The sequence below is a fragment of the Lynx rufus genome, unplaced genomic scaffold, assembly GCF_022079265.1.
Source record: "Lynx rufus isolate CCGP_SWC_20201006 ecotype Redwood Valley unplaced genomic scaffold, mLynRuf1.p SCAF_8, whole genome shotgun sequence".
Lineage (NCBI taxonomy): Eukaryota > Metazoa > Chordata > Mammalia > Carnivora > Felidae > Lynx > Lynx rufus.
In genome coordinates, this window is record NW_025814896.1 from 44,379,617 (window position 1) to 44,404,326 (window position 24,710).

Below are 24,710 nucleotides of genomic sequence, written 5' to 3' on the forward strand. Positions count from 1 at the left end.
CACGTAGCCTGGGACCTTTGGCAGATTGTTGGCCTAGATTCTGAGCTATTGGTTTCTTGTTTTGGAAGTGGGGATAACAATACCCACTTTACAAAGCTCTTATAAGATTAAGTTGGATCTTGAGATGCTACAAAATGCCCCAGGCAATGCCAGGCTTGAGGTAGGCATGCTCAGGGTTGCACATATTATGAATACAAATGCGCGTATACCTTTGTACGGTGTCCAGCATTTAGTGGCCACAGAGGGTCCATTCTGCTGCTGAAGGGACAGCGGTATTGCATTTAGAAACGTAGCAGTAACAATAACACTAGTTATCGTAGAGTTCAGTAAACCCGAACCAAAGACAAAAAGAGCCAGAGAGAAAAAAATTTCTCGGCTCACACCCGGAGCATCCTGTGCATGCATCTGTAGAAAGAGCCCTTATGTTTGCTTCTGCAGATGAGAATTTTCTGGTTTATTGCTTCTCATAAAAGATTGAAGCTGCAAGAGCACTGTCCCCTGTGGCCCTTTGAAGGCTTAGGGGCAACATCGCTGTATAGGACATGATTATTGGAGCTCTGCCCTCCCATGGGGTGGCCACCTCTGGCATGGATGGACACATTCCCCTTACTCAGTGACTTCCTGTTTGTCATCTGGCGGTAGCAGCAGCTCACGCCTGTCATCGGAGGGAATGGGATGAGCTCGAGTCACAGATGTGGTGTGTTCCTGATTGAGCACCAAATCAGAGTGGCCCTGCAAGCAGGCAATGGCAGGGAAAGGCTTTCTACAGCACTTCAGAAGCCCCCAACCCCTCATGAGGCTCTCATCACATGCTGCTGGCTCCTCAGAAATTAGATGACACCATTCACAGCACCTTTCATGGCTTCACTGAACTTTTCTGAGGCAAGGAATCCTTCTGGAGCAATGGGAATTTGTTCCAGGGGCTCCTCATCCTTTTATCCAGCCTCCTGTCTACTGCTGTTTCGAGCTGAGAGACCACTCTGCTGACTGTTAGATTCTCATGATGGGCGACAAGGGAATGACAGATGCTACCATTTACTCTATGGTGGTTTCACCTGATGGATAATGGATCCCCGAGAAGGGAGGAGGGACTTTGTGATGAGCTTTCACTGCTTTTATTAGGAAGCTTTGTGTCTAGGTGGGCTAATGTGTGGACATTCACTTATGTGTAGGGCCAGCGTCCAGCAAGAAGTTCATGCAGTGGTAAGGTCATGTAGGTTAGAAAGTTGCACAGCTGAGGTTTGGACCAAAGTTTGATGTTTCTCATGGCAGCACTCATTATCTTCTTAACGAAAGGATTAATCTGATACATCAGTCATGACACTTCATGCTGTCAGATACAAAAAATTCAAAACACCTAACACATTGGGCATTTTTCAGACGGTGTTTCTGTAGGTTTCTGTAGGTGGGCCTGACAGTGGACCAGTGATGTTGTAGGGACTCACTTTTTCCCCCTCTCTTTTCCTCCCTTCCTTATGTGAACTTCATCCCAAGGCCAGCTTCTCTCATGGTGGCAAAATGGCTGCAGAGGTTCCAGGAATTCTTTACTCAGAAGGAGAGAGAAATACGACATCAGCTTCTCTCTCTGGAGAGGAAGACTCCTTCCTTCCCAGAAGCTGCTGGCAAACCTTCCCTCACATCTCACTGACCTGAATAGGGCCACTTGCTACTCCCGAACCGATCTTTTTTGGCTATGGGCCCAGCCCTGGAGATGAGGTGGGGTCAAGCTACGCCTTCTCCAAAACTTGATGCTGCTACACAGTGGGGAAGAGTGGAGGGGTCTTGAGAAAAGAACCACAATGTCCATGACATATACCATAAGAGACATGTACTAACCCCATCCACTGTGTCTGTGACTCTTCTCCATTTCAGTGCCCACTCATCCCTCTGCCAGGGAGTGACTCATACGTGATTCTAGGAGTGATAGGCAGGCTCATCCTGCAGTTCCCAGAGTCCCTCATTCCATCGCTGCTTCTCAGTCTGTGCGTGTATGTGTATCCTTTTATTGCACTCCTGTTGCCCTCCTGCCTCTTGTTTCCTACTTCCTTCACTTTCAGAAGCAATGGAAGAGGCCCTTTCTTTTCTTGATTTCTTTCTGGTGCCCTGTCAAAGGGCTTACTGACCTTGACTGCTGCTCATAGCTGTGATGGACAGGGTCTCTTTCAGCATTTGGGATGGAAGGGCCTAATGTGGCTTTGGGAGAGAGAGCCATGGGCTGGAGGGAAGGGCATAGACAGGCATGCATAGAGCAAACTGCACAGAGCATGATGAAGAGTCACTTGACCGATCCTAATTACTGAATCTTGGTTGTTGTTTTCAGCGTTTCTTCTCAACGGGAAGTTATTGACAGCCTGCTTTTGTCAGGACTCTAGAAAATAAACAAAGCCTCATTTAGGTAAATACCAAATCCATAGAAGTACCCTTGGCAGGTTTCACTGGAGCAAGGGACATGTTGCTCTCTGGCTGGAAGGTGAGAAGCAGCCCTGCCCATTGCTCAGGTAGCAGATGGTGGCCTGAAAGCTCCTATACATGTCAACTTATCCTGGTCTGACCATTCATGTACTTTCTTCCCATCTTCCCTTTCCTGGTGCTGGATCTCGGACTTGGGACTGAAACCTGAGAGGGAATGGATCCTATCTTTCTTTCCACTCAACCTTGTTTCTCTCTGATGGCTGGCTTCAGTTTCCAGCTTGGAAAGTGGCAAGTGGTGGGCCAAAGAGTAGGAAAAAGTGAGAAGAACTAAGTGGCTTTGTGCTTAAATGAAAACTGCACTGCCTGTCCTCTCTTTGGCCCTGTCCTTCTCATTGTGAAACATCAAGAGGATATTTTAGTTCTGGCATCAGGTTCCCTGGTGAGAGAAGAGAGAAGAAAAGGAAAACTTTATTGGAAAATATACACATCTGTGGCTCTATCTTCCTACTTGCTTTAAGAGGCATTCTTTCCAAGATGAGGCCAAGGTTACCTTTGGTAGCTGACATCATTTGATGTCCCCTGAGACACCCCTCAGCTCTTCTGGGGTTCTGGCTGCAGCCGTGGTGGGCAGTTCGGTGTGAGTTCAGACTTTTAAAAGTTGCAGTGGCCCTCAAGCATAGCCCAGGGTCTTTCCCAGTAGGTAGGAGCTGGTTTGGTACACTCAAAAGTGCAGCCCAGAATTTGGGGGGTTCATGCTCCTGGGCAACCCTCAGCTAGTGGGCTATAGGAACCATGGCCCTCTTCATTCAGGTAGGCATCCTGGATACATCTTTGAGCTTCCAGGGGGTTTGTGCCCTAGTTGTCAACAGAAGCAACTTCCATAGTGAGTCATTATGTATCTCGTGTCCCTTTCCTTGTCTTGCGTTCCACTCTCCCTCACTCCTCCTACCTGGGATCACCTTCAGAGTAAACTACTTGCACCCAAGTCTTTGTCTCAGACTCAGCATTTGGAGAACCCAAACCAGTGCACCTCCCAACATGGTAGACACTGCATTACCATCTAAAGCATTGGACATTTGAAGCTTTTGTTTGTTTGATTGGGCCAACGTCTAGCCATCATCTGGCCCAGGTTGGCAGGGTATTTGGAGACTGTGTACAGACTCTCTCTCTCTCCACTATCAGTGGCCAGCTTTCATCCCTTGCAGCCTATACTTGAACACTTTATGCCCCGAAGCCATCTTAATTCCCATACAATTGCCTGGTGCTCTCATAGCTTTATTAGTTTGGTTCATAGAAGCCATTGGGAGGCTCTGTGTTTGTGGCAGGATGAAAGACATTTGTGCAGAGAAAAGAAAGAGCCCTCTGTTTGGCAGTGCACCCATAAGCATGGTGAGGATAAAGGCCAGGGAAGTTTGGGGACTGTCATGTGATAAAGATGTGGAGGTTCTAATATTTTCTTCCCACTCCTCAGTAAGTCATGTGGCCCATCTTCCTGGAGTGCTTGACTTTGAAGGATGGAGATAGATGTACCATGGGACTCTGTTGACCTTTGGTCAGATGACTCTACCCTAGATTTAAAAAGATCTAAACTTGGGGTGCCTGGCTGGCTCCATACTCAGTGGAATTGTGTGGCTCTTGATCTCGGGGTTGTGAGTTCAAGCCCCACATTGGGTGTAGAGATTGCTTAAAAAATAAAATCTTAAAAAAATATCCAAGCTCAGGGGACTTTAGAGGTCGGATCATTCATGCCTTTCAATTCTCAGATGCAGCAACTCAGATAAAGTGACTCAGCTTCTCCAGCAGCCCGAGCTAGTTACAGAGCTGGAGCTAGGATCCCAAGTCACCAAATGCCCTAGATAGTGAATTCCTATGACCACAAGCCCTGGGGTCCTTGGAATAAACCCGCTTGCTTTATTTAGTACGGCAGTGAAAGAAGATGGAGCTGTTTTGAAAAGAGAAAGCTCTGAAACCAGGCGCCCAGGGCCAGGTCTTTCAAGCCTTTCAGAGGAATCGGAAAATGGATCTGGGGAGGCAGACATGGTAGCAAGTGTCTCAGGCTGGATGGACAGCACTGTGGGGGCCAAAGCACCATCTCTGGCCGGGGCTCATGAGGTGTTCTGTGAGAGGCCTTTCCGGTCTCTGAGGATGTTGAGGGGTCCCTGCACCTCAGACTTCAGAGGTGGGAACTGTACTGTTGCACAGGCATACAACAACATTTGCGAACAAAATAGGAGGAGATGGTGCATGTGAGCCACCTGTTTATTTTATTTATTTAATTTTTAAAATGTTTATTTGAGAGAGAGAGAGTGAGCGAGCAAGAGAGAACGCACAAGCAGGTCGGGGGCAGAGAGAGAGGGAGATACAGAATCCGAAGCGGGCTCCAGGCTCTGAGCTGTCAGAGCAGAGCCTGACGTGGGGCTCAAAGCCACAAACCGTGAGATCATGACCCGAGCTGAAGTCAGATGCTTAACCGACTGAGCTACCCAGGGGCCCAAGCCACCTGTTTAAATGCAGCATCTCATGCATTGTGGGTCTGAGGTGGGCCCTGGATCTTGCGTTTCTAGAAGCTCCCAGGTGATGCTGATGTGGCTGGTGCCAGGACCACTTTGAGTGGCAAGGCTGTAACGCGAACAGTTTTGTCCATGAACCTGGAAAACCTGAATTCTGGTTCAGATTTGCCACTAAGATTCCCAGCCTGTCATTTAAACATGACCCCCTAGTCGAGGGGCATGTCCCCTGAGGGATGATATAGAATCACCTGGGGATCTTTCCTGGGGATTTGCTGAATACTCTAGGCCCACCCATATGGTGGCTTGAGTGAAACACTAGGACACGGTGGCTGTCCAGCATCCTCTGAGTTCCAGGCCAGGCAGACACAGTGAAGACACACAAACAGGCTGGGTATTCCTGGAGCTTGCATATGGGTTGGGGGTGGGAAGGAGCAATAAAGACAGGTTATGATTCTGTCTTTGATACATGCTCTAAAGGAGGAGAAGCTCCTTCTCTGGGAGCTTGTGGTGGAAGAGGTCCTGGAAGGTCAGGGAAGGCTGCCTGGAGGAAGGGCTTCCTTCTGGAAGCTGTGAGAGGCTCAGAGTCTCACAACCAGACTTGCCTTCTTTTGCCACGGCAGAGTCTGTATTTGGGGCCAGTTTGGACGCTTGGCTCATGCCTTTGGGTTGAGGGCCTTAGGCAGTCCCTTGCCCCAAGGCCACTCTTGCAGGGGCTCAGCCAGCTTCTGTGAGCCTGGGGGGAGTGAGTGGGCTGGGGCTGGCTGTGTAGGGGTTGATGTGAGGGAAGGCAAGGTGCAGCAGTAGCGGAGACTTTGTAGGAGAGTAGAGAGATAGCTAGGCCCTCCTTTTTCCCTCCTGTGGGTGGGCAGTGAGACCAGTCATTCTGATGCAGGACACGATTGACCACCATGGCATGGCCCGAAGCCCCACCAAGTTGTGTGCTCCCTGCCTTCTTTTTGCCACCCAAGGTTCTTGCTTTCCTGCACGCCTCGGTCTAGCAGGGGTGGGCAGGGACCAGCTCTCTGTGCCCTGCAGCCCCCTTGTGTGTGTTGTGCTGGGAGGACTGCCTCCGGGACATGGGAGCAGTGGCTCAGGCTCCAGTGTGCCCCATGAGAGCTTCTAGCTCTCCTCGGCCTGAGATCTGTGTTTCCAGCTAGCCCCCCAGGCGGTGCCCATGCTGCAGCTAAGCAACCACTCTGTGAAGGAGGGGAGACCATCAGGAGACTGGGCATCAGCAGAAGTGCCTGCCTCAGTGGGGCAGGTGGTTCAGGGTTACCTTTGACCTTGGAGTGGAAGGGAGGCCTTTTGGAGGGACCAAAAGCCTTCAACTTTCAACTTTCCTCTTGAAGAGGTGTCGTGCCTCAGTGCTAGAAGGTTCAAATTCAGTGTGAAAGCAGCAGTCTGTGAATGCCGTGTGTAGATGGAGCGCAGGAGAGGGGAGAACTTGACTCAGCCCCCTGGGTTCTAAGAGTCCCCCACCCACCGGACAGCACACGTGAGCAGCTAGAGAGGAGACATTTAAGCAGAATGTGTGGCCTCCCCGCAGCAGCGAGGTCTCTGGATCTGCCCTTCTCTGTCTTTTCTGGAAGCTTTGAGGCAATGGAGAAGACCCAGTGTACAGCTCATTCAGCCTCTGGCTTCTTCCTCTCCTGGTGGTTTTGGAGAGCTTGCAACCTCTCCACAGTGTGTGTTCCTTTCCAAGGACCAAGAACAGTGCAGAGACACACTCTCTTTCAGCTGGAAAATCCATGTGAAAATCCATGTGCAGAAAGCCAGAGCCTCCCTTGCTGCCTCTTTACTCACAGAGGGTGAGAAGCACCAGGCTCACTCTCGAGAGACTCCAGGGGTGGAGGGTGCTGCTGGGGGTGGGCAGATGCACCCCTGTTCACCAAGTCTGCAGAAGGCGGTCTGCTGGCTGCGGGCTTATGCAAACCTGACCTCCGACCCCGAGGTGAAGACCCGGGGCGCAGAGAGTGGAGACAGCTGTGTAAACTTCAGGGTGGGGTATTTATAGCCTTGGTGAGGAGCGCTGAGCCAGCCTAGAGAGCCAGAGTCAGTCCCTGTGGTCATCGGCTCCGTCTCTTGTTCTCTTAAGTGAGTTTTCTGTATATTATTTCTTCATGGTTGCATTAAGCATTCTGAGACTCTGTTTCCCCATCTGCAAATGAGGGGCTATTGCCCTGATCCTCTGGGTGTTTCAGAGTGGTGGCTCCCTCCATCCCAGTTTCAAGAAGAAATGCAGTATTCCAGTTTTGGGGGAGGGGAGACTTAATATGGCCTCTCAAAGTGAATGTGCTGACCCCTGGAGGCCAAGTCCCCTGGGCTCCTGGAGCTCTGGGAAAGGTGGAATGCTCATACCTGGGCTTTGGAGTCAGATCTGGGCTTGATTCTGGCTTGGCCACTTAGCCCCATCAGCAACAGCAGTAAGACAGCGGAAATGCCCTGTGAGAGCATGGAGTGGCTTGGTGCATAGGCAAGGGGCATGCAGGATGGCCATGATGCTGTTGCAGCAGACATGCCCATCTGCTGCTTGTTCCTGTGTCTCAGAGAGCAGACAGCCACACCCCTCTGAGTACCCTGGGGCCGGTATTTGGGAAGGGTGGAAACCCTGTGGGACAAGGGGACACACAAGAGAAAGTGTGTTAATCTTAGAGTGAAGGCCGGGATCTGGGGCACCCAAGGAAACCCATTCTTGGTGTCAGAAAACCTTGGGTTCTCCCAGCCCCAGTCCCAGGAAGAAGAAGGGGTGGGGGAAGACAGAGAAAGACAGAGGGGGGTTGGTGAGAGCAGGAGAGGGTGAGCACACAGCTCTGTAATGGAAACTTGGCACCCAGCCTCCACTTCTTTCCTTCCTTAGTGCATGTGGCTTGAGCCTCGGATTGAGAACTTCTTCCCCTTTCAGCAGGCACCCCACGCTATCTCCATGGCCCCCTCCTGTCCCCCCTTCTCAGAGCCTGCAGTCATACATGCTGCCTCTGCTGGTGACATATGTCATGTGAGCCATCTGCCTCCCTCCTCACACGCCCCCCGCCCTCCACCCCCTGACTAATTAGGCCAACATGCAACTTCCAGGCCCTGGCAGATGAGGAGCCAAGAATGCTGTGGACAGGCGCCAAGTGTTTTTGTTGACATTGCTCAAGTGTAGCTTTGTGGAGCAGCCTCTGCCCTAGCAGCGAAGTCTAAGGAAGCCGGAGATGAGTGAAGGGAGAGCAGTGAGAAACCAACTGTGGGTGCTGCTCCCAATGCCCTGTGCCCTCCCCGTGGCCCACCCTCTGTCCCTCCTCCTAAATCCGAGAATATAGCCCTCCATGTCATGACCGATGGGACCGGCTTAGTCTGTAAGAAAAACACACTGGGCAGAGCATCATGTGTTCACTAGGGTTTTTGGAACTATTTTCAGTTTGTGATCGTTTCATGCTGTGTGTGCCCCATTGCTGTTCCTAATTGTTTCTGAGGAAACAACCTTCCTGGAAGGCGGTTTAGTGAGACTATTTTCACCCCTAACCTCTTATAAGGTGCAGGCTGCATTGTTGATCTACCTTGCCGTAGCTGAATACCAGATGGATTTCATCCTCTCCAGGGATCTACCAAGAATGTGGCCATTGGGTCACTAGGCCTGGGTTCAGATCCCCATTCGACTCCTCCTTGCTTGTGACCCTGGGAGAGTCTTTCAAGCTTTTTGTGCTTTGGCTTCCTTATTTGCAAATCAAGCTAATAGTTAAAAATAAGACTTGTTAAGTAAGATGAAACATGGATGGAATAGAAAGTTCTTCGTGCATAATAGACCCTCAATAAGTGGAAGCCATAATAACAATTAAATTGTAGTTGATGTGGCTGGCTATGGATTGGTTCCAATTTTAGGAAAATCTCTTCTACCCTGACATATTTACTCCCAAGGCAAGTCGACCCCAGCACCAACTGCCCTTTCCTACCTCACCAGGATTTCATGAGGACAAATAGAATGGGGTATAATATTGTCACACTTGGTTCTCCATGGGGAGTGAGTGAATGCAGTGCTTACTTTCGTCTCTCTGATTTTCTCAGACTCTCGTGTCTGCATTGGTCGATCAGTGGTTAGTGGTCAAATATATTTTTGTTGAGATAAAAATTTGTAGGTTTTGGAATCCAGAGGTGCTGCCTTAATAGTCTCTAATGCCTGAAGATATTGAATCATTATGTAAAAAAAAAATCCTCTAATTTTCTGCTACAATAGCTGGCTTTATTTTTATATCTCTTAATTGGTATCAGCTTTTCTTTCAGAATTACAGAACCATGGAAACTTGGCCTAAGAAATAACTTTGGAAGTCATTGGAAGGGACACTTGCTTCTTTGCAAATCTTTGGAGTTTTCCTAAACATTAGGATTGTAGTACCACAAAATACTTTTCTTTGACCCAGATTATGAAACAGCAGAATGGCCAATCTGTTGGTCCCTAGCACCACTCTATCTTTGGATCTCATGCAGACTGGAAGATGCCATTGTTGCCCTGCCCATATCTCTTTGTTCTTACCTCTTCAGTGCACACTGGCACTGCTTAACTTTCAGCATCTCCCTCTCATTGTCTAAGGTCTTCTTCTGGACACTAGAGCCCACCTTGGACACCCATGTGGCAGGTTAGAAGTGCCAGGGAATTCATGTCCCCTGGAAATAGCCTTCAACCAATGGCAGATCAGGAATGGGTGGATACATACCTAAACTTCCTCACCCCTTGAGTGTCTTAGATACCTGTCTTCCCTGACCCCCAGAGCTTTCCAGGGGAGCCAAGCTTTAGTTTACTCATTTTGGCAATTGGCTTGAAGCGTACCCTTTGTTGGCTGGCTCCTCTTACCTGTCCTATGTCCCTGTTCCCCCCAGGTGCTTCCTGGGATCATCTCCATCCCCCAGAGAAAACACGAGCGTTCAAATCCTTGTCTTGGGCTGCTTGTGTGGAAACCCAGCCTGAGACAAATGGGATGTCTTTCTCCACACTTTTAGATCATTTGTGACAATATGGTGCTATATTCACATTTCAGGTTGATTGTTGGATTTTCAGACCACTGACCTTGTTGTTTCTTTTTTTTTTTTTAAATTTTTTTTCAACGTTTGTTTATTTTTGACAGAGAGAGAGCATGAACGGGGGAGGGGCAGAGAGAGAGGGAGACACAGAATCGGAAACAGGCTCCAGGCTCTGAGCCATCAGCCCAGAGCCTGACGCGGGGCTCGAACTCACGGACCGCGAGATCGTGACCTGGCTGAAGTCGGACGCTTAACCGACTGCGCCACCCAGGCGCCCCTGACCTTGTTGTTTCTTTATGAGTTTTTGAAAATATTTTTCTTTGCATCTCACCATTCTTAATCCTAAGAATTAACTGTTGAGATTAACCAGAGTACACAAATGTCTTGCTTTCACCTTGAATTATCTTTGGTATTGCTCTCTCAGTTTTGACTAAACTAATATATGTGGCCTCCATGTACGCTTTTGCATTTCAGAATCTAAACTTATTGTTTATTCTAGTTTGGTTCCACATTGTACATTTTTATGTGAATATGCCTAGTGGCTGTTCTGACTAATATGCATAAGTCATAATGAGATATCTTGATAATTTTAAATTTGAGAGCAGATTCCATTTGAGGAAGATCTCAGTGCATGAGCTGTTGGTATTATGTGTGTCCTGTGGCTTAGGTGAGATGCCTACAAGCATTGCGATTTCCAGAAACTTCCATGAGTCTTACTTTATCCATATTCAAAGTGGTAATGGTTATTTCAACACATATACCGAGCATCTCCTCAGAACCAGGAGTGATTGGGTGTTAGAGAGGCAACAATGGACAAAGTGGACAATATCCCTGCTCCCTCTTTCTTTCCTAAGTGGTGTTGTGAGGTTCAAATTCAGTAATGAAGGTGAAATCATTTGGGAAACTAAAATCACCATGGAAATAGAGGAATGGGTATGATGACCTAGCTCTTCATTGATCATTTCAGAACACCATACTGATGTGGCTGGGTGGGATGTACCCTGTGGCCTTTCATGAACACCACTTGACCCATGATCCTCATCTTTTACTTAGATCCATTTTCTGACCACAGCAACTCTGGACAATTAAGAGGTGGCCATTGCCTCATGCCACATCTTTCTTTAGTGCTAAGCCACCAGAAAGACCATCTTTGCTTGCTGTTTCCACCTTCCAGTGGCTCTCTGATGTCCAGCTCTGTTGTGTCTTTGCCTTTGTCTTGCTTGAATTGTCCATAGTGGCCAAGGCCATTGGCCACTCTTGAAATTCCCTTTCTGCTGACCTTGCTTTATACCATTCCCCTTCCTCTTTCCTTTCATGATTCATTGCTGAATTCTTTTACTTTCCTTGCACTCTGAAGCAATGTTGAGTTCTCCACAACTTCTTCTCTCCTCTCCTCTCCTCTCCTCTCCTCTCCTCTCCTCTCCTCTCCTCTCCCCTCCCCTCCCCTCCCCTCCCCTCCCCTCCTCTCCTCTCCTCTCCTCTCCTCTTCCCTCCCCCTTCCAGAAGGCCCCAGACATCATGTCTCATACTCTTCCCTGTTTGCTTATGACTCTCTAGATGCTCTCTGTTGCTTAGCTCTTTCCCCTGGTCCCTACAGTCATGTCGGCTGGAGGCCTCAGCACTATTAGCCTGCTCATCCCATCACGCATTCAGTGGTTCACTGTTTTCACATCTGTGCTTTCATCTGTGTATTCACTGGCCTAGATCCTGGGGACATCGACATGGTGCCCTATCTTGGACAACCCTCCAGAAGCAGATCCTGGGCAACTGTTCAGTTGCAGTAGCTTTATTTGAGGAGTGGCTCAAGGAAATACTGGTACGGGAGTAGATGCTGGTGGGATAGAGACAGTCATGCTGACTTAAGAACTGAATTGTACCCATCTCTTTTCAAATCTGTGTTCAGTGAGGTCATGTTGGTCGTGTTGAAATTGGCCATGATGAGAATATTTACACTACGGAAATTGGCCAATGGCTATAAAACAGGACCTTTCTTTCCCTGGAGAGTTGGTTGTTAAACATTATCAGCATGTTACTGGGAGTGAGGAATTAAGGCAAGGAAGGACAGCAGTTAATAAATTGTGCTTTATCAGCAGAGTTACACTGTAGACAACAGGAGCATATTCCCAGTGGAGAAAGAATACATACCTAATAGTCATCCCATTGGAGCGGTGAGAAAGTTAGTTATACACTCCCTACTGGTTAGTGGCTGAGGGCTGCCTCTCTTGGGCCCAGCAGGATCCAGCCGCTAGAGGAAGCCCGCAGGCAGTTAGAGGCAGCATGGATGAAGTACAATAAGGGCCAGGATGGGGTGTATAGGCTCATCAGTGAGCAAATGATGGCTGATCAAGACACTGGACATGCAGCATTGGTAAAGGCTAAAACCCAACTGTTAATGATGTGTGGTAACCTTTTTCTCTCCAGACCTCGACTTCATGGACCTCCTAGGGGAAGACAGACAATGGACGGTGGGGAGGAAGTTAATGCAGGTGAACGATACTCTGACTTCAGAAGATGCAGGACTCCGGAGCAGCAAGAACTGCACTGAACCAGGTAATAGTAACAGCTTTGCTGTGGGCAGTGGCTGCCATTTTTTCTGGTTGTGTCTGAGGAAGGGCTGGATGCCATGCTTTTTTCCCTTTGAGTTCGAATCCAGACGTTCTTAGGGACATTTAGAGCAGGCATCTAAGAAACTGAAAGGTGAGATCCCGGGACCATTCAGCTGTGATTCTACCTCTGTATTCTTTTTCTAGGGCATGGGCGACAAGGTAAGTCAACATCAGTGATGCTGATATCAAAGGTGGACGCTGGTGCTCTCAAGTGGGAAACTAAGTCTGGAACAGGATGAGTGAGGATGTTCTGTGGTCATCATTTCTTTGATCCCTGGAATTCTCTCTGGCTGGTTTTTAAGCAGAAGCCTTCTTTGTGTCACAATAAAGACACTGGGATTGAACCAGATCCCTACCTATGTTGTTGGTCTTTTTGGAAGAAGTGAATATTCATTTATAAGCTATTATATTTGATACCTGTTGTGTTTTTCCTCAGAAAGATATGGAACATTCTATTTCCAGTGTTACTGAATGTAAAAGGAAAACAAACACAACGTGAGTGAGGGGGACTTGGAATTGTCAGAACTTAGCTCACCGAATCTCAGGAAATGGCAAGCACCCTCTAGGTGGTTGAGGTCCTTGCTAGTTCCAACCAGGGGTCAGCAAACTTGTCTGACAAATGGCCAGACAGTAAATATTTCAGTCTTTGTAGGCCATATACCGTGTCTAAGTTTTTGCTTTTTAAAATACCCTTTTATAACCCTTTACACATTTAAAAACCATTCTTAGCTCGCAGACTGTACAAAACAGGCATGGGGATGTATTAGGCCTGCAGCTCTACTCTGCCAATCCTGACTTGGACTTCTCAACTCTCTGGGACCCTCTTTTCTTTGCTTGATGGGGACATGGGCCCCATGTGTGCCCCGTCTGAGGGTTCAGGAGCTCAACCAAATGTTGATCCTACATCCAAAAACCAGTCTTATTTTTAGTGTCATGCTGGAAAGATATAAACAGTCTTCAGTGCAGCCCAAAGAACCTTAGACCTTTGAGAACAGAAGGTGTTCTGTGAAGTTGTGTGCCTGCTCTTTTTTGGGAAGGTGGGTAGGGGTGTCCTTTACCACCATACTGAGAATTTTAACAGTCACTTTCCAAGCAGAGCAGGAAGGAATTAAAAATAGATTACCAGCCACCCCCTCTCCCCCCCAAAAAAAAAACCCCACAATAGCCCTCAGCACTACATAATCTATATTCCTCAAGCTGGAAAATTCAAGGGTCACCATGGCTATTATTAAATGCTCTGAAGGAACACTCTTGAAGGTTAGTGAAGCACATAGTTGCTATGTGAGCTAGAAGTGAAAATGGATGTGACGGGTTCGAGTGCCACACACAGCAGACAGAGCCTTTGTAGAGCCGTTTGTAGAGAGATGTGCCAAGAACCCTGGTTACTGATCTGGCATTGTAGCCAAGTGTTTTTCAACATCTTTCTGGAGCTAAGAGGCTGATGGTGATTGGGATGTCAGAAGACAGGAAATATAGCATTATGGAGGCCAGTCGTCACCTTTGGTATGGGAAAGAATGGAGTCACATAATACAGTGACTGGCTCCAGGTTGGGTTCAGCCACCATGCTCTGGGCCAGTGGTGATGGAGGGCTTCTGTTCCCTGTTGAGGGATGTGTGTTGAGGGAGGTGGTGTTGTCTCTGTGAGTGGCACAGAGTATGCTCACTGTGTCAAGAAGTGTCTTTCTCAGAGTGGCATGTGTAGAAGAATAAACACATTAAAAGGCATTTCAAGAGAGGAAATGACTCAGTTCCAGGTAGAAAACACGTCCAGGTTTTTAAAAAGAGCACAAGCTCAGCACCTGCTGGTGTTGGCAAGGAGGGCATAGGGGGAGAGAGAAGGAAGGGCTTCTAGAGGGCAGCAGGAGGACTGAACAAGAGCTCATAATGCTGCTTAGAGGCAGTCCAGAAAGAATAAAGACCCAAAAGGAATATTCTTGATTTCTTCATTTGTGTGCTATGGGAACTGGGCTTGATTTCCGGAGCCCTTGACTCCGAGCCAAATTCTACAGGGAAAGTGGTCATTCCTGAAACAAGGAGGGATCTTTTTAAGTCCTGATACATCAAGGGCCTGCCTGGAGCCTCTGTTCTTCACCAAGCCTGCTGTGACCATTCTGTTTGCTGAATATTTCTGGTACAAAATGTCTCTAACTGTGCTGTCCAATACGGACACTCAGTGGTGACTTAAATTCAAATTAAATACATTAAAAATTCAGATTCTCAGCTGCACTAGCTACATGTCAAATACCCAATAGCTGAGTGTGGCTTGTGGCTACCATATTGGAGAGCACAGATCATAACATATTTCCATCACCACAGAAAGTTCTATTGGACAGGCAGATCCAGAACTTCCATTTGTTTTTGAACATCTCCTCATCTTCTGGGCTTAATTGGAAGCACCTCAAGAAGATAAAGTGGACATGTAGATTTGAGAGCTCCATCTCTTCCTGGGTTTTGGAGTCCTACTCAACCTGCATTTGAATCCCAGCTTAGAAGCTCTGGGCTTTGGGAGAAATAGGCTTTCTAAGCATCTGTCTGCTTCTCTGAGAAATTGAGATAATCATTCTGACCTTTCATGACTGCTGTGAGAATTGGTAATGAAGTAATAAGAACAGCTTAGTGCCCTGTGTGTGGTGGTAGTTCTGTAGTGGGAGCTCACTCATGTATTTCTCACTCTCTGCTGGGGGCAACCATCCCTCCATTACAAGTGGGTCATGGAACTACCTTCTCCAGCCACTCCTCACAGGAATGGGCACATACGGTCCATTTGGTTCTGTCAACAGGCCGTTGCCTCAGGTGGCCCAAGTCCGGGCAGTCAGCTAAGTGGGGCTGAGATGTCCCAGCACCATCTTCTAATACAGACAAGCTTGAAAGATCTTGCCATGGTAATGAGCACAGCGCCTCTGAGGAATGCTCTGTTTCTACAAGAACGTGGCCAAACCATGACCACGGACACACATGCCCCCCCCCCCCCCCGGTAGCCTTGGTGCTCTTTCCAGAATGCTGTTGGAGGTCTGCTTCTCAGTCTTGATGGAACAGGTGTTTCAAGCAAAAATGTTGAGAGCTAAAGCACTCATAAGATCCTGGTTTGGAAAATTTAGTAGTTTTCATCTTCTCTGTCTCTAACTCACTATGGGAGGGGAGGACTGAGTTAGAGTGAGCCAAGGCCCAGTTGCCCTGGTTTCCTTAAGAGGTCAGAGTATCCCTGTATGCAGAGAATAATGCATGTACTGGTTGAATGCTTAGTGTCTGCTCTCAAGAGTCTTAAAAATTTTTTTTAATGTTTATTTTTTTGAGAGAGAGAACATGAGCAGGGGAGGGACAGAGAGAGAGGGAAACACAGAATCCAAAGCAGGCTCTGAGCTGTCAGCACAGAGCCCGACGTGGGGCTCGGACTCAAAAACCATGAGCTCATGACCTGAGTCAAAGTCAGCCGCTTAACCTGCTGAGCCACCCAGGCACCCTGCTCTCAAAAGCCTTAAATGTAGGGCTAGGAAGTGAGCCCTGTGTTTCTGGACCAGCTTTCCTTCCTCTTTGTTATGATGTCAGCAGAGCGAGAATGTACTTCCAAAGATGATGCATTGGAGTTCCCTCTGTGCTCAGAGGGGCACTTATTTACTCGGGGACCTGAGTGTTTGGGGTGCCAGCATTTGCCATGGCCAAGTGAGTAATGGTGCCAGGGTCACAGGCAGGAGTTAATTTGGCTCTTGTCATAAAGTACATCTAGCAGAATTTGTGATGTCACTGGGCTTCTCAGGCTGTGTTCTTGGAACCCTTGGCCTCAGGGGCCATTAGAGTAAGTAGGTTCAGAGTTTGGAGATGGAATGACCTTATATTCTCTGTTCAGGATATGGGGCTGGTTTGCTTTCTCAGATGTCAGTTTCCTTATCTATGAAATAGATCTGCAACTAGTTTATCCTTTCTATCCCTTCCATTGTACAGATCCAATAATTGCATGAAATTTCAAGACGAGAGATTCATGAAAACTTCCACCCCAAGCTGCCCTGCTCCACTGCCTTGAATAACTTCTTTGCATTTGCAGAATTGCTTGTCATACCTCCTCCTTTGACCCTCATTCCCCTTTCTTCTTCTCCTCTACCCCTCTCCTGCCCCCTCTCCCTGTCCCTCTCCTTCTTCCTTCCTCTGGAAACCCTGTACCCAGAACACTGCCCAGGGAAAGACCAGGAGGCAGGGTGCCCGTTACAGTGTCAGTGCTCTCTTTGGTTGGTGTGACAGCACAGAGATGGCACAGTCTTCATATGACAGCTGCCACTTTAAAGATACATTTTTTTGCAATATTTTGGAATTTATTTTTAAATGGCATTATCTTCCCCACCCCCCCCCACGCTACTCCAAGACATGATTTTGGTGGAAATTGGTAATTTTGTTTTTACCTTCAGAACTGCATGAAAACGACTAAGCTCTGGCTCCAATTTTTCTGCAATTATTCCAGTCCTTTGTGAATTTTTAAGGTTGTTTTCTTAAACACTGACACTGCCGATTTCATCTAGAGCCTGGAAACATATTGTTTTTTGGCAAATACCACTTGAAACTGTTTACTCAGATGACCTATTAAGTGAAATTTAACTTTGAATAAATTTTATCCATGGAAAATTAAGTTAGCTAAATGTAATATTGAGAGTGGTGGACAACTGTGGCAGAAATGAACTCTTTGTCATCTTTATTTGTGCACTTTGCAAATTTTTATTTATACACTTTGCAGTCTGTCTCCAGAAGAATCTGTCATCTTTTGGTTTTTGGTTCTTTGATGTTTTAAGGAAATAAGCTTTTCCTGAGTGCCTCTTCAAATAAACTTTGGAAGAAAGAAGCTATTTAAAATGATAGCCTTTGGCATGGGCTTCGTTCTGAGATCACCGGATGTTCTTTTGATAAAGGGCTCATCTCCCTCTCTCTGCCTGGCTTAATTGGGTCTAAGGTCCCTGAAGATGGGAAAGACACCCCAGGCCTGTGTTGTAGGTACCTATGGGGCATGCCAGGAGGGTTTACTGAATCAGGGGTCTACTGAAATGGCCAGAAACTACATGATCTGAGAGCCAAATGTGAATTGTAATAGAGGAGGGAAGTCAGAGGTCCATAAAAGAGAAGCAATATGGGATAAATACAAGGGGTGAGTATGGCCCCAGATTGGCAGGCAACACAGACTAGTTCAGGCTGCAGGTCACAGACAAAGTTAAGTGTTGGGGTCCTACTGTTTCCTTTAAAAATTTTTTTAATGTTTATTTTTGAGAGAGAGACAGTGTGAGCAGGGGAGGGAAACAGGCTTGAAGCTCTGAGCTGTCAGCACAGAGCCTGACATGGGGCTTGAATTCCTGAGTCGTGAGATCATGACCTGAGCCAAAGTTGAATGCTTACCTGACTGAGCCACCCAGGTGCCCCAGGGTCCTACTGTTTTTTGACTTTAAACCATAACATCAAGGCCAGTTGGTCTAAGCAGGTGGGTGGGGGATGGGTGAAGTAGGGGATGGGGATTAAGGAGGGCACTTGTCATGATGGGCCCCAGGTGTTGTATAGAAGTGTTGAATCACTATATTGTACACCTGAAAGTAGTATTACACACTATATGTTCACTAACTGGAATTTAAATAAAAACTTAAAAAAAAGAAAAAGGCCAGTTGGTCTGAAACCACAGGACACAGGGTTGGGCATGACTAATCTATGAAGCGTGGAAAGGCCACATCTCTTATCTGTTACATGAAGAAAAAAATATCCAGAGTGGGTGAGTGGGTGAATGCACTTGTCAGAAGCAGAGGAGAGCCCCTCCCCCAACTGTCATACATAGATACTGCAAACATACTGGTGATCAGGTGGAAAGCCTGACATTTGCATGATTTAGAGTAGCACTGTCCTGTGGAATTAGAATGCAAGCTACAGATGGAGGTTTAAATTTTCTAGTGGCTACATTAAAAAGGTAAACAGAAACAGGTGAAATTTACTTTAATAATATGTTTTATTTAACCAAATACATCCACAGTACTAAAAATGACAAACTTCAGTTGTCCCAGTGTTTTATCCCTGGGATTGAACCCAGGAAAGAGCTAAGGGTTTTTTTTTAAAGTCTTAAAATCTATACTTTATTATACTCGCTTACTGAACTTTCACCAGCTTCCCTATGCATTTGTAATTTTCATAATGGTTCAAAAAATAGCTGTTGACATTCTTAAGTGCCACAAGTTAGACACTTATTGTGATCTGCTCTTTAACTTGTGTCAGATTCTTTACTGGATTAGTTAGACAGGGTAATAGTAGCTGCTGTAACAAGAAGTCTAGCTTTGGGAGTTTAACACAAAAGGAGTTTCTTTCTTTCTTGTGGAAGGTTCTGGTCTTTGGGGGCCCTGTTTCAAGAGGTGGTCCATGGACTCTGAAGCCTTCCATTTCGAAGCTTTCTCATCCTCACACTTGGTTTCCAAGGTGGTTGTGCTTCTTTGCTTTAAGAGGCAAAAGCATGGAGGTTTGTGCATAGCTGAGTGTGAGATCCTCACTCCTGCTCACATTCCATTGGTCAAGGCTCAGTCACAGGACAACTTCTCACTTCAAGGGAGGCTGGGATTTGTATACTAGCAGAATGCCCTTGAATAAGAGACAGCAGACCTGGTGAACAGCTAGCTAGTCTCTGCTACATTATTTCCCCCCCCCACCCCCGAACTTGTTTCTTTTTATCTGTTTACAAGAGCAGTATTCTCCCTCTACAGCAAAATCCTAACCTAGACTGACATCTTCTGAGGTGAACTTAGCTCTTGGTTTAACCTTCATGATTCTCACTTGCTCAAGGTGACATAATTCAACTCTCTCTTCACCTTGGGAGGGTCACAATTCAGGTAGGAATGGTCCCAGTTGTGCCTAATTGCAAATTGCATTTCTTCTTTGTAAATACAAGAACCCTAGGAAAAATGATGAACATTTAATACATGAATCATTGGCAATAATGTAAGAGTTTAAGTTCCAGAATAAACCCTAAATCTCAAATCCATCACTTTCAGCCTGTGAGATGCCAGGTGAGTTTCTTAAATTCTTTGAACCTCATTTCCACCATTTGCAAAATGCAAGACACCCACTTTACAGAGTTGTAATCATGCAGTGAAGTGAGCTATGTGAACAGCTGGAACCTCAGTCAGTACATGTTCATTAAATTGTGGCCCCATTGTCTTTGTTACCAGAAATACAGTGGAAGGCAGAGTGATGGCAGTCATTTGTAAGGACTTTGCCTCTCTGAGGCACATTAGGACATGGTGGGATCATGAAGACTATTTTAAGGATGGATAGCTTATTGAGTATAGTTTGGCCACAGTGCAACATTCTTAGAGCTGTGCGAAGGAGACATGTCCAGAGATTAACTAGGAGACTTCTGACTAATGCCATGTTCTGGCCTCATAGGCCACTGTATAGACACATAGGATAAGATAAGGAGTACAGGATTTTCTACTTCACACTAATGAAGGGCTTAGAAGTCTCCAGCTCTGGGAGGAAAGGGCCAGACGCTATTCATTTCTTCTAGCTACATGATCCCTTTAGGACTTATTTCTTGAGACATTCTTAACAGCCTTGTTCTTTAAAAGCAGCCTGGGCAGACTAATCCAGTCAGTGGTACCTAGAATCTTCCCAAAACACAGGTGAAGGATGATAAGCTCTGCTCTTAGATGCTTTTGTGGGCCTGCCTATTTGCACAGGACTTTAGACCTTCAAAGCAGTTTTACATTCACTAGCTTATTGGAACATGTTTGGATCTTGGAACAAAAAATATTTGAAAGTGAGGAATGACTGTATTGTTTGTAGATAAATTAGACTGAGAGCAAGGCAAGTTGAGTTAAAGAATTGAGAATTCGTAGTCATAAATGTGGAAAGAAGCTTAGGGATTCTTGATTCCAAACATTTTTCCTCAAGCCAGGGCTCAGCAAACCATGGCCCTTGGCCAAATCTGGTCTGTTGACTGTTTTTGTAAATAAAGTTTTATTAGAACACAGACATACACATCCATCTATGTGTTGTCTGTGGCTGCCTTTGCTATATGAAGGCAGAGCTGAGTAGTTGCAACACAGACCATAGGTCCTGCAAAGCCTAAAGTATTTACTCTGTGGTCCTTCATAGGAATGTTTGCTGCTACACCCTGCTCTAGGCCCTGGGACTGGCACCTGATGTGGCCTGGAGGGGAGGTTAAGACAAGAAAAAATCCCCCCTCTCCCTGACCCTTCCCCCAGATGGTGCCTGTGCCGTATTAAAACTAGTGTCATGTTAAATATTTTTAATGTTTAACATGACACCCCTGGGCTGCAGGGGTCTGTGAGTTTTACTTTACTGCTTTCTCTCCCACACATAGATACACAGTCAAGAACCTTTAATGTTGTTTGTCCATATTGTAGGGATCTGTTTAAAGTAGAAGAGGTAATATTCACTCCCATAAAAATGCTTGAAAACCACTGGTGTGGACTAATGCAATCTTCCTTACACCTAGAATTGCTTCCCTTTTGGGTCAGAGGATGAAGTATCCATGAGGGGCTGGTTGCTGGGGAGTGTGGTATCCCCAGGACTTACCTTGCAGGTACCCCCAGAGCAGTGAGAAGTGAGCTCACCTGTGTGTAGAGGCCACGGGCATTGGAATGGGGTGGCCAGGAACACCTACCTGCCTTGGGGTCAGCTCAAGGGTTAGTCACCTCCTGGCCCCAGTGTACCCCTTGGCTGCACCCATGTGGCCTCTTGATAGTGACAGTGGCATCCACTTCTTCCTTGAGGCCAGGGAGCAAATGTGGCCCTGGCCCCATCTCCAGCTCTATGGGAGTTCATTCTTGCCTGCTACCTATTCCTTGGTGGTGCTGCAGCACACCCCAGGTGATCTGTGGACTTTTTTCTTGAATTACACATTCCAAAATGATCTTGTGCCACAGATAGCCTCATTGTACAGTTGAAGCCGGGACTGAGGTCTAGGGGCATGAAAGGGGGTACGAAGGGTGGCATGTCCAGCATCCACCTCTGGTTGGTAGTAGAGTAAGGACTAGTCCTTGCACATCTCGACTTTTCCTGCCTCTGGCCACAGGGCTGGGCCATGTCCCCTCACCTTGTTTGTGTGTGGAGTCTGCCTGAAATCACACCTGCAAATCGAGGTCAGCAGGAGGACACTACCCTGTTCTCATACAGGTGCTCTCAGATAACTTAATGGTTCTCAAAGCGAAGCAGACGGGCAGCAGCCCTGGGAGCTTGTCAGAAATGCTTGTTCCCGGGCCCCACCTGAGGCCTGCTGCGCCAGAGCCTCTGGGAAGTGGGCCCTGCCATCTGGGTCTTCACAAGTACTCCTGGGGCTTGTTAGGTGCACTTGAATGCGAGGAGCCCTGGCTTAGTTCCCTGGAGTCCCCTGGGGAGATTTTCAATCCAGGCCCCACTCCACACCAAGACGACTCAAGTCTCTGGCTGGAAACCAGGCTTCAATGGCTTGAGAGCTCCCCAGTGATGCCAGGGTGCAGTCAGGGCTGAGACCGTGGCCTGAGGCCACCTGCCTCCATGCACCAGCCAGCTCTGGAAAGCTGGTCCAGAGGAAGAGAACTGGCATTCCTTGTGAGCCATACAGACTCCATCATGGGGGGACAGTCCTTGGGTTTTGTTTCTAAGACTTCTTCCCCTGGGAAACACCAGGATGGAGTTTCACCTAGCTGTATTTTAAAATGTGTGTCTATCAGGGTCAAGGGGGAGTGTTCCTGCCTTGCTTTTCAGGGGATTTCCTCTTGTGTTTTAGACCTTGGGTGGTTGCTGAGCACTTGTCTCTCCCATCATGATCTCAGTGGGCACTCTGATCCTGACCTCACTGGGACATGCTCAGGCCTGGGGTAGACTCTGGGAGCTTTAGGGTAGGATGAGACCCAGTCAGGGTGTCTCTCCTCAGAGGCTCATGGCAGCTCCTCTGGGCCTCAGACTTTTAAAAACAGGCTATGTGGAGTAATCAGGCAGTGTGGCTGAGGGCTATGGGGAGGGCATATCTGAGTTAGTGCACTGAGTGTGCCTTCCACAGACTGCATACTTGGGCATCAGGCAGCCAGCCTATTGCTTCCTCCTACGTGGGGGCTCCCCATGGCCTGTGGGCTGATGGCCACCCCCAGTCTGAATTTACTGGGTTAGGCCCTATCTATGCCCATGACAAAGTTCACATTCCACCTTGGAGAGTAAGGTTAAATAAGTACATGTCTGGATTTTCATATTGGCGCTTCTGAGGTTCCTGATATAGTTTAAGCCATTAGTTTGGCTGAAATTTCTATAATAGAACAATAAAATCCCTGAATTAAAGATTAGCAGCTTTTTTTAGAAGCGGACTCAGGACAAAATAGACATGAGCCCAGCCCAGTGGCTTGTCCATCCCTGCCAAGGCCTTTCTGCACAAAGCCCAGCCTGGCTCCCTAGCCCTGAGCCTGCACGGAGCCTCAGAGCTCACCCAGTGTCCATGCTGTTGGGATTAGGGGTGCTTGGCCGAGAAAGGGAAGAAACAGGATGCAGAGTACTGGGGACAGGCCACTCTAGAAGGAGCATAGGACTGGGGTCTGTGTAGTCAGGCTGGACTCACTTAAGCGACTATTACCTCAGTCACTAAATAGGCACTCAGAGTTCCCACCCTGCCTTGGACTATTGAGAGAAAAAAGAGATAAGGGGTAGCCATGTTTTATAAAGTACTTCTGGGCAGAGGTAGGGATGTGGACCAGGGTTCCACAGACCTGGAGAGGAGTCCTGTTTTGATACCTATGGGCTGTAGGATCATGGACCAGTCATTTAAACTCTCAAAGCCTTGGTTTCTTCCCCTGAGAAGTGGGATAATTCATGGTACAAATCTAAAGGGTTGCCATGAAGAATCAATGGAATAAAGATTGTAGAGTAGCACACAGCAGATGTTCAATGTGTGAATGGATGCCCATATTTTGAGCACCCACTGTGTGCTAAGGGGTTTCATAAGCAGAGCCTCAATTAGTTATGCACAAGAGATTGTGGTTATTGATTAGGGTGTTGATTAGGGTATGGAGATTTCTATAGGAGGAAAGTAAACAGATCTGACATACTAATATTACACAGGTACACCTGATTTTACTGCACTTTGGTTTATCTTACTTCACAGATACTGCATTTTCTTTTTACAAATTGGAAGTTTATGGCAATCCTAGGATGGGCAAATCTATAGGCACCATTTTCCCAATGACATTCACTCACTTTGTGTCTGTCAGTCACATTTTGGTAATTCTCACACTATTTCAAACTTTTGGAATTCTTATTATACTTATTGTGGTGATGGGTGATTACAGCTCACTGAAAGCTCAGATGATGGTTAACATTTTAAGTATTTTTAATTAAGTTTCACACATTTTTTTTGGCATAATGCTATTGCACACTTAATAGACTGCAACAGAGTGTAAACATAGCTTTTGTATGCACTGGGAAACCAAAACATTCATGTGACTCACTTTACTGAGACATTTGCTTTATCCCAGTGGTCTGGAATTGAACCCACAACATCTCTGAAACATGCCTGTAATATGTAGGTGGAAAGTAAAAATATTCTTTAAAAACATTTTTTTAAACATTTATCCGTGTGTGTGTGTGTGTGTGTGTGTGTGTGTGTGTGAGAAAGAGAGAGAGAGAGAGAGAGAGAGAGAGAGAGAGAGAGAGAGAGAAACAAGTGGGGGAGGGGCAGAGAGAAATGGAGACACAGAATTCAAAGCAGGCTCCAGGCTCTGAGCTGTCACCACCGAACTGGATTGTGGGGCTCAAACTCATGAGCTATGAAATCATGACCTGAGCTGAAGTTGGACGTTCAACCAACTGAGCCACCCAGGTTCCCCAAAAGTAAAAATGTGCTTAATTGTCAAACCTTACATGTTGGCACATGAACAGCCTGTCAGCATCAACCTCAGCCCCCCCAGTGGGTCTTTCTTGGGAAATGGGAATTACACTTACCTGAATTCTTGTTGAAATGTCCTGGGAAAATCCATAGAAAAATCACCAGTAATGGGAATTTTGGTCTTAGTAGATGGAGTGTGCGAGGCTGGCTGTCCAGAATGGATATCGACAGATAAAAGAAGAGGCAGTGAAGGGCAGTGAGAAGGTGGGAAAGAAGCTGGGATTGTTCTGTGCTCGATTTTGCCCATGTTCACCCTGCACGTCTGCCCTTTGGAGGTAACTTTGTCAGGTCATTTGAAAAGAGGTGACC

At 46.9% G+C, this 24,710-nt stretch overlaps 1 protein-coding gene across 2 annotated transcripts in view; it reads left to right on the plus strand.

The window, feature by feature from the left end:
* The window catches only part of SLC24A3 (solute carrier family 24 member 3), a 486,519-nt gene that overhangs the window by 51,527 nt on the left and 410,282 nt on the right, over window positions 1–24,710 (plus strand). For both annotated transcript variants that reach the window (XM_047069242.1, XM_047069241.1), the window contains exon 2: window positions 12,339–12,467. In XM_047069242.1, coding sequence (XP_046925198.1) covers window positions 12,339–12,467 — 129 coding nt within the window. The remainder of the gene's footprint in view (window positions 1–12,338; window positions 12,468–24,710) is intronic.